The 12,926-nt window shown below is 35.2% G+C and overlaps 1 protein-coding gene across 1 annotated transcript in view; it reads right to left on the bottom strand.

The window, feature by feature from the left end:
* Nucleotides 1-12,926, bottom strand: part of LOC143241015 (glypican-6-like) — a 52,173-nt gene that overhangs the window by 22,564 nt on the left and 16,683 nt on the right. The window contains exons 2-3 of the mRNA XM_076484418.1: nt 2,421-2,579; nt 1,978-2,180 (exon numbers count right to left, since the gene is read on the bottom strand). Coding sequence (XP_076340533.1) covers nt 1,978-2,180; nt 2,421-2,579 — 362 coding nt within the window. The remainder of the gene's footprint in view (nt 1-1,977; nt 2,181-2,420; nt 2,580-12,926) is intronic.

Here is a 12,926-nt window from a genome sequence, read left to right as displayed (position 1 = left end):
TACCAACGAATAATGAGATTGACCGTCACGTTATAACGCCCCCACGGCTGAAAGGGCGAGCATGTTTGGCGCGATGGGGATGCGAACCCGCGACCCTCAGATTACGAGTCGCACGCCTTAACACGCTTGGCCATGCCGGGCCTTTTCATATAAAAACAGTTACCTTCAACAATATGTTTTACTACGTATTTTTCTCAACTTAAATACTGAAAGATGCGGATTATGATTTTGTTTGTAGTTAAGCACAAAACTATATGAAAAGCAATCTGTGCTCTGTCCACTACGGGTATCGAGACCCCATTGGAATATTATAGTTAGAAGTATATATCTCTCCATGAAGAATAGCATCACGCTGCCAAGATGACACCAGTTTCTATGTACAACACCATATTCATAAGCAAAAATTTTTACGTTGAATAATTTCACCAGGTTTAGTTCAAGAACTAGTTACTAGGAGTTAAATGATAATAGATTAATGCAATAATAATATTCATAACGTAAAACTAACCAGTGTGCAAAACCATTAGAAATCATTAGAGTATAATCGTTTTTTCATCATATCAGTGTAGAAGATTTATATCATGCTAAACCGACATACTAAGTTCAAACAACTGAAACTGCTAATTTTAGGTTAGACCATCAAATGTAGATTTTTTTAAATATTCGACTAACTTAAATACGGTAAAAAAAAAAGGTTTTACTTATTTTTTCATATAAGTTTGTTTGTTTGTTTGTTTGTTGGAATTTCGCACAAAGCTACTCGAGGGCTGTCTATGCTAGCCGTCCCTAATTTAACAGTGTAAGACTAGAGGGAAGGCAGCTAGTCATCACCACCCACCGCCAACTCTTGAGCTACTCTTTTACCAACGAATAGTGGGATTAACCGTCACATTATAACACCCCCACGGCTGGGAGGGCGAGCATGTTTGTCTCGACCGGGATGCGAACCCGCGACCCTCAGATTACGAGTCGCACGCCTTAACACGCTTGGCCATGCCAATTTACACTGTAAACTCTGTTTATAAGGTAGTTGTCTTAAGCTACTGAAAACCGAAGTTAAATGTTTGATCCGTGAGTTAAACTGTCTCAAGGATTAAACCGATGAAAGTGTTTAGTTCTTACCGACTAACGACCAAAATAATGAAAGTAGAGAGACAAAAGCTGGACAATTACAAATATTGTTTACCAACAATATCACAATATAATACAAATATTATTTACCGATAATATCACAATATAAAAGTATTGAAAGAAACTTAATTGGCTGACCTACTGAGTAAATAAAACTGGAAACTCAAAACCTAAGTTAAAATATACAATTTTTTACTGAATTTGACTACTAAGTAAATAAACCGAATGCAAAAAAGAGAGATGGTGAGGATGAAGCTATAACTTAAAACTCCAATAAATGCGAAAGCGCAATTCTATATTGTACAACTAGGCCTTTAAACAAGAACAAAATATTAAAGCAAAAAGTCTGGTAATCTCAACTCTTTCTCATGTTAAAAGACAATCTCTTTCAGAAATCCAAGCCGATCTCACAAGTCACTATATCTTAACCAATAGCATTCAGAGTTTTTGGAATAAAGATATCTTTCTAACTCATATAAAAAGCATACAGCTAGCTTCATACTGAAATGATATTATCCATCATCATACATTTATCCCATGTGGTTTTGATTATCTTTCAGGACTCTTGGAGGTCTGAAATATTTTAAATCAAAATTACTGCCAAGATATTGGAGTTACTTCTGTTTATCATATTAAACAACTACAGCTGCGTTTAGCATAGATTTTCGGGTTGTGAGCCAGAACATACATATGAACTTAAAACTTCTGATCTAACTTACATATAACTTATTTAGAGAAATAACACGTGAAAGCTGCTCACTATACGAATAAAATCTCTATCTTAAATTCGTCACACGTGATAATAAATTTAATAAGGAATTGTGAAAAATGATCAGATTATTTCACCTCAAACATTTTCAAGTAAAGTCTGTTAAAAAATTCTTCCAGGGCATCTGTCAGATCCACTCCACCAGATAAATAATACTTCCTCAGGTCATCAAACAGGCTTTCAAAAATGAACGAATTTTGTTTGTACAACAAACCATACGTTCGGAAAAACATGTCGTCAAAATCCTTCTGAGATTTGTCCATAAGCTCTTGAAAGAAGTCTAAAAATATAATGAAAAGCTAATGGGAATGTTTATATTAATAAATTTGAATCAACAATACCTGACGAATATTTTTAATACAACTTTCTAGTAGAAAAAGAAGTGGAGAAAGCTATGTTTATAGACCTATATAATTTACTCCATATAATTATTTATTACATTACTTTTAACAACTGTAGGAGTTAAGCTATTTAATGAGCTACATTAATATTTGTAATAGGTACGTAGTTTTTAACTTACCATCAAATTGCTGCGTTTTGGAAGATAACGTGTTTTTCAAACCAATAACTGACTCTTGGAGAAGTCTAGCAAATTCTGCTTCACTATGATTTCTCAGCTTGTGCTCCATTTCTTCGGTGCAACAAGTCATCCCCTGTCCACAGATACGAAGGTGGTGACCTAGCGGTTTAAACAGAACATTAAAAAAGTAAATTTTTTAGAAAGAATAAATATATAATTTGTCAGTAACAGCAGAGAAATAAAAGTACTACACACCGTTCAGCAACACAACCAGTATATTTAAAAGTTTATATAATATTGACACAATCTAAAGAGATGATTGAAGACGTTCAGCGGTTCTCTAGAAATGTCTAAATTAACCACATACAAAAAGTGATCACTAGTAAGAGTCATTCTTTTTCTTGTATGAATGAGATTGGGTTTGATGGCTATTTGTAGAACACTTTAGACACGACCACATAATATTAACCATAAGAAACAATGGTCGGTGAATATATTATGGTCATAGTCCATTTTAACTGTTTTGAGAATGTTGTTTCCTGGAAAAAACTGATGAAACCACGAATAACTGTGTATTGTCAGGTATTGATGAAGTATTATGGGCAAGACTAATTCGTTTTTTAAAAACGATAATGTACCATACATTAATACAACATAAATATAAAATAATTGCTGAAAGGATAAAATCATGGTAGAATCATACATCTGGCAGATATCCTAAACCTTGTTATCAGTTAAAAGTTAAAATCGTTGAGCGACTTGAATACTCCACTAATAACGACTATACTCCAGGTACCAATAGCATATCATTCTTGAAGAAGAAAATGAATCACCTAGGTGGTGAAACAGCCTTTGAGCGACCTGTAAGACCTCCAAATGATGTCACCAATGAAACAGTATGCAAACTGAAGGAAGAGGGAAGGATGGAACAGAGGTTACACGTCTAACTGTTGACTGGAGTGTGAAGCTGAAGAACGTGAAAGTATGTGGGGAAAACAGATGTTACTTGAATTGGATGTAACAAACTGTATCAAACTTTTCTAATGCATAAATAAGATTACTAAAATACAAGAATAAAAAATTGAATTTACACCTACATGTTAACAATTAGTAAAGTCCTTCGTCTGACAACGTGCTTAGATTCATCTAATGGATAACACAAGAACTGAAAGCGTTACGATCAGTATTGGACTTTTCAAAAAGACAGAAGCTAATCAAATGTTGATTATCAACAGAAGGTTATACTACGTGTGGAATATTGAAACTTAGATTGATTCTACTTCTTCAAATAATTAAAAAATGATTAGTCTGAAAATGAGTGATATTTGGTGTTTTTAGCCTAAATGGCATATTATTCAACACTAACATAAGCGGTCAGGTGAGAGACATTAAAGTTTAGTCACAATCATTCCTAGAAGGAGGACAAACAGTCATAAACACTCAACACCTAAAGGCTAGTCTTTATTGAATAGCGAAAATTACTGCTAATTTTATAACACATTCACACCTGAAAGTGCAGGTCGTATTCAGCAGCATATCACAGACTTGAACTTCGGGCCTACCGATTTGCAGCTTATAAGCTAGACCATTATACCGTACTCTGTCTTTCATTTAGGCGAATTTGATAAAAATATAACAGCTTTGAGAATTCTCAGTTTGGCTAATAATATATCTTCACTTAGATCTCGAACTCTAGAATTACAAATCTTGCTCGCGAAACATAATTTTGGAGTCACTACAACGTCGCCATTTTCAAATGCAGCAGTGAAGATTGGGAAAACACTAAACACCATGACATCTTTAACTTCTGCTTTCTGTTGTTCTCAGTAGGGTATATTTGAAATTAAACACGAAGCTTCACCGTGGGCTATCTGTGCTCTGCTTACCACGAGTATCAAAACCTGGTTTCTAGCGTTGTAAGTCCGAATACGTATCGTTGTGCCACTGGAGGGGGTGCTGATTGGTATTAAAAAATCACGCATGCTATATGAGTTAGCTACCCAATGTATCCTTACCACATGACGAGTGCCAAAACATAAAGGATATAACTTAAATTATCGATATAAAAATTGTTTCTTCGTGGCTCATTGGTAAGTTCAGAGTTATTAACACTGAAAAATACGCGGTGAAAAACATAGATAGCTTATTGTGCAGATTTAAATTTAAAAATATGTTTGTGTTTTTTAAAAGTATGTAACTGATAAATTTTATTTTTTAGATAAAGATAAATTATATTATATATGAGGTGAAAGAATTCAACTAATTTTAACAAAAAACTTCCTTCACGTTAACAAAAATATTTTCTATTACTGCTATTCCTCTACTTCTAGTGATACGTTTGTGGACTCACACCACGAGAAGCTGCGTTTTGATACCCGTGGTAGCTAGAACACAGATAGCCCATCGTGCAATTTTGTGTTTAATTCCAAACAATTAACAAATCAAACACAAAACTACTTATTTCTATGTCTAAGTCTTACGTAATGTGTTTCAGTATCGCAAAGTCTAGTATTATGCTTTTCATATTCAAAACGGTAGTGATTTGCTTTGTTTGTTTGTTTGTTTGTTTTTGAATTTCGCACAAAGCTACTCGAGGGCTATCTGTGCTAGCCGTCCCTAATTTAGCAGTGTAAGACTAGAGGGAAGGCAGCTAGTCATCACCACCCACCGCCAACTCTTGGGCTACTCTTTTACCAACGAATAGTGGGATTGACCGTCACATTATACACCCCCACGGCTGGGAGGGCGAGCATGTTTAGCGCGACGCGGGCGCGAACCCGCGACCCTCGGATTACGAGTCGCACGCCTTACGCGCTAGGCCATGCCGGGCCAATGTGATTTGCTTATTAACAAACTTATTCTTCAGCATCAATCAGTCTCCAATGTTAAATCAACACATTTACATATAAGGCATTTTTCTAATAGTTTAACTTTGGAATACAGATAAAAGCGACATCACGACGACAGTTATTATCACTTGAATATCTATAGACTGTCAACGTTGTGTTAATAAAGACGGAGAAACAAATAAAATTATTTGGATTCTTATCATCCAGAAATTTTAAATGAAGAACTTTAAATGCTGGATGATAAATAGATTAACCAACAGATTTAAAACTAAGTCGTTCAAAATAAGAGAAAATACTCAAGCTATTAAAATCAGTTTGTTTGTACAAACAGAGCCAGTACTTATTTCCATGTATATATCTAAGTCATGTATGTGTGTTTGTGTGTTTTTATAGCAAGGCCACATCGGGCTATCTGCTAAGCCGACCGAGGGGAATCGAACCCCTGATTTTAACGTTGTATATCAGTAGACTTACAGAGCTGTAAATGGAGCAAACTGTGTTGTGCCCACAGCAAGACTAAAATCCCTGATTTTAGCGCTTTTGCCCTCAGCCTTACCGCTAAACCAAAACTTGACAGTATCGTATTTATTAATGATCTTAGAAATAAAAATTATAACCTTACACTTTTAATTCAAAATCGAATTTATTTTCACTTTTTTCGCCTGTCACTAGAAGCATTTGTGTAGAGTTTAAACTCAAAATTAACTATTCTGAGCTTCTTGCATACGTAATTACCATGGACGTTTCCACAACCCAAACTGAAATGTCAAAAATGGCTCAATCGGGTGCGGTATACTGATTAGTGTGCTTCAACTGTAAACCCAAACATTCACAGTCCAAGGCCTTGCAGCAAAGAAAGTGTTCTGTTGTGTAGATTCGTGGATGCGATATATGAGTGATGGTCAAATTCCACTCTTCGGTTGAACAAGACTAACCTAAAAGTTGGATGACTATCACGCACCCGTTTATGTTAACCCAAAAATTCTGAAGAAAACCAAATGACTCCTATCCGCTGAGACACGCTGAATAATGTTGTAGCCTTATAAGTTAGATCAGCAGTGAATAACATTTTGTACTCTTGAAAACCGAGCGCCAATGAAAGTGATATAACTTACGTTGGTTCACACGAGATTATTAGTAGCAATACACATCGCTTCTTTCCTGATCAACATCATTTTAGTTTCTAGCTCATTCTTCTTAACAGCAATTTTTAAATGGGGGACCATATAATAAGTTAATTGTTACAAAGTATTGTTACAAAGGTGTAAAATAAAAACAATTAACTATCCTAGCACATTCAAACTAATGACACTGACCGTTATTTTACACCTTGAAAACAACTTAAAATTATTATAGTTTACTGTTAGCTCATATTTACCTCTGCCTTTTTTTATTATTATTCTCAAGCTTACAAAGAAAAATAGTGTCACGTAAGATGCACAATTTGCAGTGGTTGAAGTACAGGCTATATTTTTTATACAACCCCAAAATATAGGTGAGCAATGAATAAGCAAAATTACTTTTTAATTAATTACAAAATTTTATACCCAGTGGTGTTAAATAAAACAACTGAACAGCTCGTAATAGTTCCCAGTTCATCCACTTTCGTCATTTTGACTGTAGCGTCACAGTAGAAGTTCTAACTGTTTGTGTTAACTGCACACGTTGGCCTTCACCCGCCCATTCGTCGGTAACTACAGCATCTTTAAAAGCTTTCCATAAACGGAGTTAACAAGCTCTGTAAGAATAATAAACGCAACAAATTCAAAGGTGCTCATTCACCATTCCTGACAACCACCCATTAATCACTGGGCCCTAAAGATAACAGTTGACCGCTGTGGTTGAATAAGGTACTTCCCACATTACTTTTACAAGCAATAACAAAAATACATAATTGGACACGAGTTCGGACGTAGTTACATCATGGAAAATGCCAATAAGGAGAATATTTTGGTTGATTTACAAGACCAATTAACAAACCTCAGTTATGTTTTCTATGTAAAGAATAAATTCATTTCAATTAAGTTATTTTATTGTCCGTAAGACTCACAATAAATCTAAATCATCCTGATGTAGGAACTTATTTCGAAGAACGTTTCAAAACACTTTATCAGGAACAGTTTAATTTCATATCACTTTACGTTTTAAGAGTGATGAAATATGAATCTTATTATTACAAAAATTGGTTTGGTTTGAATTTCACGCAAAACAACACAATGGCTATCTGCGCTAGTCGTCAATACTTTTGCAGTGTGAGACTAGAAGGAAGGTAGCTACTCATCACCACCAACTCTTTGGCTACTATTTTACCAACGAATAGTGGGATTGACCGTCACGTTATAACGCCACAACGGCTGAAAGGGCGAGCACGTTTGGTGTGACGGAGATTCGAACCCGCGAGCCTCAGATTACTTGTCGAGTGCCTTAACCGTCGGGCCTTATTACAAAGAAATGTAGTAATATAAGTTTTATGTAAATACTAGACACACTAGAATTTTACGCTTCCATTATTACTTTTAAATTACAGCATCTTTCTTTTTTTTTTCTCTTTCTCAGTTGCTTGTTTAAAAATATGATTTACAAATTGTAACAAAATATGACTAATTTTTTAATTTGCTTCCTCTCTATTTACTTGTTTTGGATATTCTCGTAAAGCGACACAAGGACTATTTGAGTTGGCTGTCCCTAATGTTAAACTATAGATTAAGATAAGACAGTTAGACAATAGCAACTCTTGGGTTACTTTTACCGAATTTCGGAGACTGACCATCACAGATATTATATCGCAATTACAGTTCTAAAGTTCAGAGTGCAACTTTATAAAAGTAAGATATATAGAGAGGCTATAACAAAAAGAAAGATGATTAAGATATAACATCACCTGTTAGATTTTCAAACGACCGTTACAACAAGTAGATCATATGAATTGAAATACTATAGTTAGAAGTGCATATCTCTCCATGAAGAAGAGCATCACGCTGACAAGATGACACCAGTCTCTATGTACAACACCATATTCATAAGCAAAAATTTTTACGTTGAATAATTTCACCAGGTTTAGTTCAAGAACTAGTCACTAGGAGTTAAATGATAATAGATTAATGCAATAATAATATTCATAATGTAAAACTAACCAGTGTGCAAAACCATTAGAAATCATTAGAGTATAATCGTTTTTTCATCATATCAGTGTAGAAGATTTATATCATGCTAAACCGACATACTAAGTTCAAACGACTGAAACTACTAATTTTTGGTTAGACCATCAAATGTAGATTTTTTAAATATTCGACTAACTTAAATACGGTAAAAAAAAGGTTTTACTTATTTTTTCATATAAATTTGTTTGTTTGTTTGTTTGTTAGAATTTTGCACAAAGCTACTCGATGGCTATCTGTGCTAGCCGTCCCTAATTTAGCAGTGTAAGACTAGAGGAAAGGCAGCTAGTCATCACCACCCACCGCCAACTCTTTGGCTACTCTTTTACCAACGAATAGTGGGATTGACCGTCACGTTATAACGCCCCCACGGCTGAAAGGGCGAGCATTTTGGCGCGATGGGGATGCGAACCTACGACCCTCAGATTACGAGTCGCACGCCTTAACACGCTTGGCTATGCCGGGACTTTTCATATAAAAACAGTTATCTTCAACAATATGTTTTACTATGTATTTTTTCAACTTAAATACTGAAAGATGCGGATTATGATTTTGTTTGTAGTTAAGCACAAAACTATGTGAAAAGCAATCTGTGCTCTGTCCACCACGGGTATCGAAACCTCATTTCTATCATTGTAAGTCCGCAGACTTACGTTTTTGATTCTTTGAAATTTGTTTTATGTTTTAAGTCATCAAGTTAAAACAAACTTGAAATTTAGCAATTTGAGCAAGTTGAAATAACTGATTCTTTCATCAAAAATTTGATAAAAACCTATAGTTAGTTCCAAAATTATTGGTATTTCTAATTGGAATAAAAATATTTGAACAGAAGGTGACCAGAATAAAATACAACATCGATTCTTTCCAGAAATTCGTATATCATGTGTTAATAGCACCAACTAGGTATTTAACACGAAGCGTAGTTTTCTTAACTTACAGATCTGGTATGGCCAGGTAGTTAGAGCGCTCGACTCGCTATCTGAAGATCGCGGGTTTGAATAATCTTTCCACCAAATATGCTCGTCCTTTCAGCCTTGGGGACGTTATAATAAAACACTCAGCCCACTATTCATTGATAAAAGATTAGCCCAACAGTTGGCGGTGAGTAGTGATGACTAACTGCCTTCTCTCTAGTTTTCAGTGCTAAATTATGGATGGCTATCGCAGATAGCCCTCGTGTTGCTTTGAGAGAAAATTCAAAACAAACAAACTAGACTCATCTTACACGACCATCTCACTTTTTTTTCTATTTCTATACTTCTTACGGGAAAGAATAGGTAGTTTTCATACTTATATCAACTTAATTTGCTCAAATTTTGGGGATACGAATTAAAAGTATGCTTTTACATTATTCTGAAAATACACCATCCGTAGGTAGATATGCAGTATGTTTTGTTTACCATCTTATCAATGTTATACACACATAATCTGTTTACATAGTAGCTTTTAAATTGAGGATATACATAAACACGTCTTCGAAAAATATAATACGTGCTATATTTTACAATACAACTTTCTCTCATAGAGTAATCACTACTTTAAATATTTCTGGAAAACACAAATATACATATATATAGTGTTAAAAATTGTATTCGATGTTTCTGTGGCACGCAGCACACATCTTTAAAAGCAACTGGACAGTAAGAGTGACCGCTTTTTTCACTTACGTTCTAACACTGAGAACACTGATTGGTAAAATCATCAAAACTGTTTTAAGTTTAAAGAGCGGAACAAATGAAAAATTGAAGGTTTGAATCATGTGTATGTAAGAATGCAACACCTTTAATAGCCTACAAGATCCGGCAGAGAGTGTGCTAGATGTAGCTATATCCTGTCGAAACACTCATGTTACAAAGGAAAAAAAAAAACACTTAAAAAGCGATGCTTAATACTTGTTTTAATGAAAAAGGAAAATCGCTATGCTTTCCCAGAACAGATTTGGTCATTGAAGAAATTCGATATATACACTTCAAGTCCATGGTAGAATTCATCCATGTATTATAATAATACTTTATGAACCAGTACTTCTCTATCCTTCCTTTCTTCACAGGTTCTATTAAACAGAACCTCTTTGTTCGGCGATCAAACAGCCAGGCTCTTGACCTCATAGAACACTGTATTAGAGTCAAACAAACTAGTCTAGGAGATAGAGTTGGTAAAAGCGGTATTGCACGTACTCCTATCCCCATGCAGTTTTAATAATGGAATTCGTTGTTTTGGCAGTTCGTGGGGTGGACTCAACTGTACTTTATTCATTATTCCGCTAGTTTTTTCTTATTGACTCGTTATTGTTGTGTTTGTTTGAGTGCAAAGCAAGCTACACAATGTGCTATCTGCGCTCTGTTTGCAGCGTGGAATTGAACCCCGGATTCAAACTCTATAAATCCATAAGCTTACCACCAATCCACCGGAGGACGTATTGGTATGACTACGCATTGTTCTATACCCTATTAAAAAATCTAGCTAGACGTTGCTTTAACACATGAATATTTAGCAAGGTCGTATTTAAATAGAAATTATTAACACATTTTTCACGTAATTTATAATGATCATGCTAAAAACTGTGTTTCGATACCCGTGGCGGGCAAAGCACAGATCGCCTATTGTATAGCTTTGTGCTTAATTACAAATAAAAAAAGCCTGGCATGGCTTAGCGCGTTAAGGCGTGCGCTTCGTAATCTGAGGGTCGCGTGTTCGCGCCCGAGTCGCGCCAAAACATGCTCACCCTCCCAGCCGTGGGGGCGTTATAATGTGACGGTAAATCCCACTATTCGTTGGTAAAAGAGTAGCCCAAGAGTTGGCGGTGGGTGGTGATGACTAGCTGCCTTCCCTCTAGTCTTACACTGCTAAATTAGGGACGGCTAGCACAGATAGCCCTCGAGTTGCTTTGTACGAAATTCCAAAAAACAAACAAAACAAATAAAAAAATAAACCGAAAAGAAGAAACTCTTTCACAAAGGCGTCTTCGATAGGAAGAATTTCCTTCCGACCTCTAAGTAAGTAATTACTCTCTCCCGACAACATTGGAGGTGTCACGTTTCTTATTTTGTGTATTAAATATAAATATCCATTCTATACTTTTGCAAGGTATACTTACGGATTGTACTCTCCTACCCACTATCTGACATGATTTGTTGTTATTGTAAAGCAACTTTAATTTGTACATACACATGCGCTGGAAGTGGATGGCAAAGGACACACACAAAAAAACGAAGAAAACAAATGCAAAAAATTTTAATACTTGAGCTATGCAACTTGCAGAGAAAAAAATACAAAAGGTATAACAGCCGAATAGCTGTAAAAATAGTAACCCTAGAAACATAGGTAAATTTTTTCAAAGTTTACAGAAAATATTACGTAGTCGGAAGAGATGTTTAAACTTAAAATCTTTCCAGTTGAAATATAGTTCACTGGTCGCAGTTGTTTATGAATATGATGTAGGAAAGGGTTACACAAATATATCACACCCATAAAGACCAGAATAACCCAGAATTTACTTTGTAACAAGTACACTGTTAAAAGAAATCATTGAAGTTTTTCAATGTGTTGCTTGGAAAGGTATATAAATAAACAGTAAATAACCTGTACTGAAGAAAATGGTGTGGCTGTAAACATATTAGACTCCAGTTCCTAAAGAATTTACATTTTAGTTGAGACCAGAACGCCAACACCAACTGATAATTTCAATTTCTTATCTGAACCAGGACTGGACTACACTGTAAATTTGATTATGACCTCTTCAGGAGCTCAGGTAAACCAGGACACCAAGTTCTTACCAATCGTACTCTCATGGAAAATTTAACTATAGGCCCTAGAAAGTCAACGACAGTATTACAAATGTCAAACAATACCTAAAAAATACAGAAAAAATCTAGAATTGATATTTATGGGAATACTCTGAAGGTGTGTGAGTGTTTGTGTTTTCTTATAGCAAATCCACATCGGGCTATCTGCTGAGTCCACTGAGAGGGATCGAACCCCTGACTTTAGCGTTGTAAACTCTAAATATGCTTGACACAAAAGTGGAATTCAATCCCGTTATTCGGTTAAAAGAAGCCAATTTAAAGTTATTTTAGATTTTTGTTGCATTTTGAAAAAAAAATGTATATACTAATAAATATGTTCACTCTCTAAACTTGGCAGTAGTAATAATGTTTTAAATTTCAATTATTTATTGGAATATTCATGACATTTACATACTGACATTACAATTATGTCGGTTACGGTCAATTATGTCAGTGGTTCTCAGCTTTTCTTGACTTAGGATGAGCCCTCCGTTTGCCCCAGCGGTAAGTTTGCGTACTCATACTCCTAGAAACCGGGTTTCGATACACGTGGTGAGCAGAGCACAGATGGCTCTTTGTTTTGATTTGTGCTTAATAATAAACAAACTCAGGAGTCATTTGTAAACGTTGGTGGCCAGTTGCACCCCAGTAACTAATTTTAAAACAAAAACATCCAGCTTACTAAATACTTACTAAATATATACACGGCCAATG

The sequence above is a fragment of the Tachypleus tridentatus genome, chromosome 13 (genome assembly GCF_004210375.1).
Source record: "Tachypleus tridentatus isolate NWPU-2018 chromosome 13, ASM421037v1, whole genome shotgun sequence".
Lineage (NCBI taxonomy): Eukaryota > Metazoa > Arthropoda > Merostomata > Xiphosura > Limulidae > Tachypleus > Tachypleus tridentatus.
The sequence above is the reverse complement of the archived record's forward strand: the minus strand, read 5'-3'. Positions and strand labels throughout refer to the sequence as shown.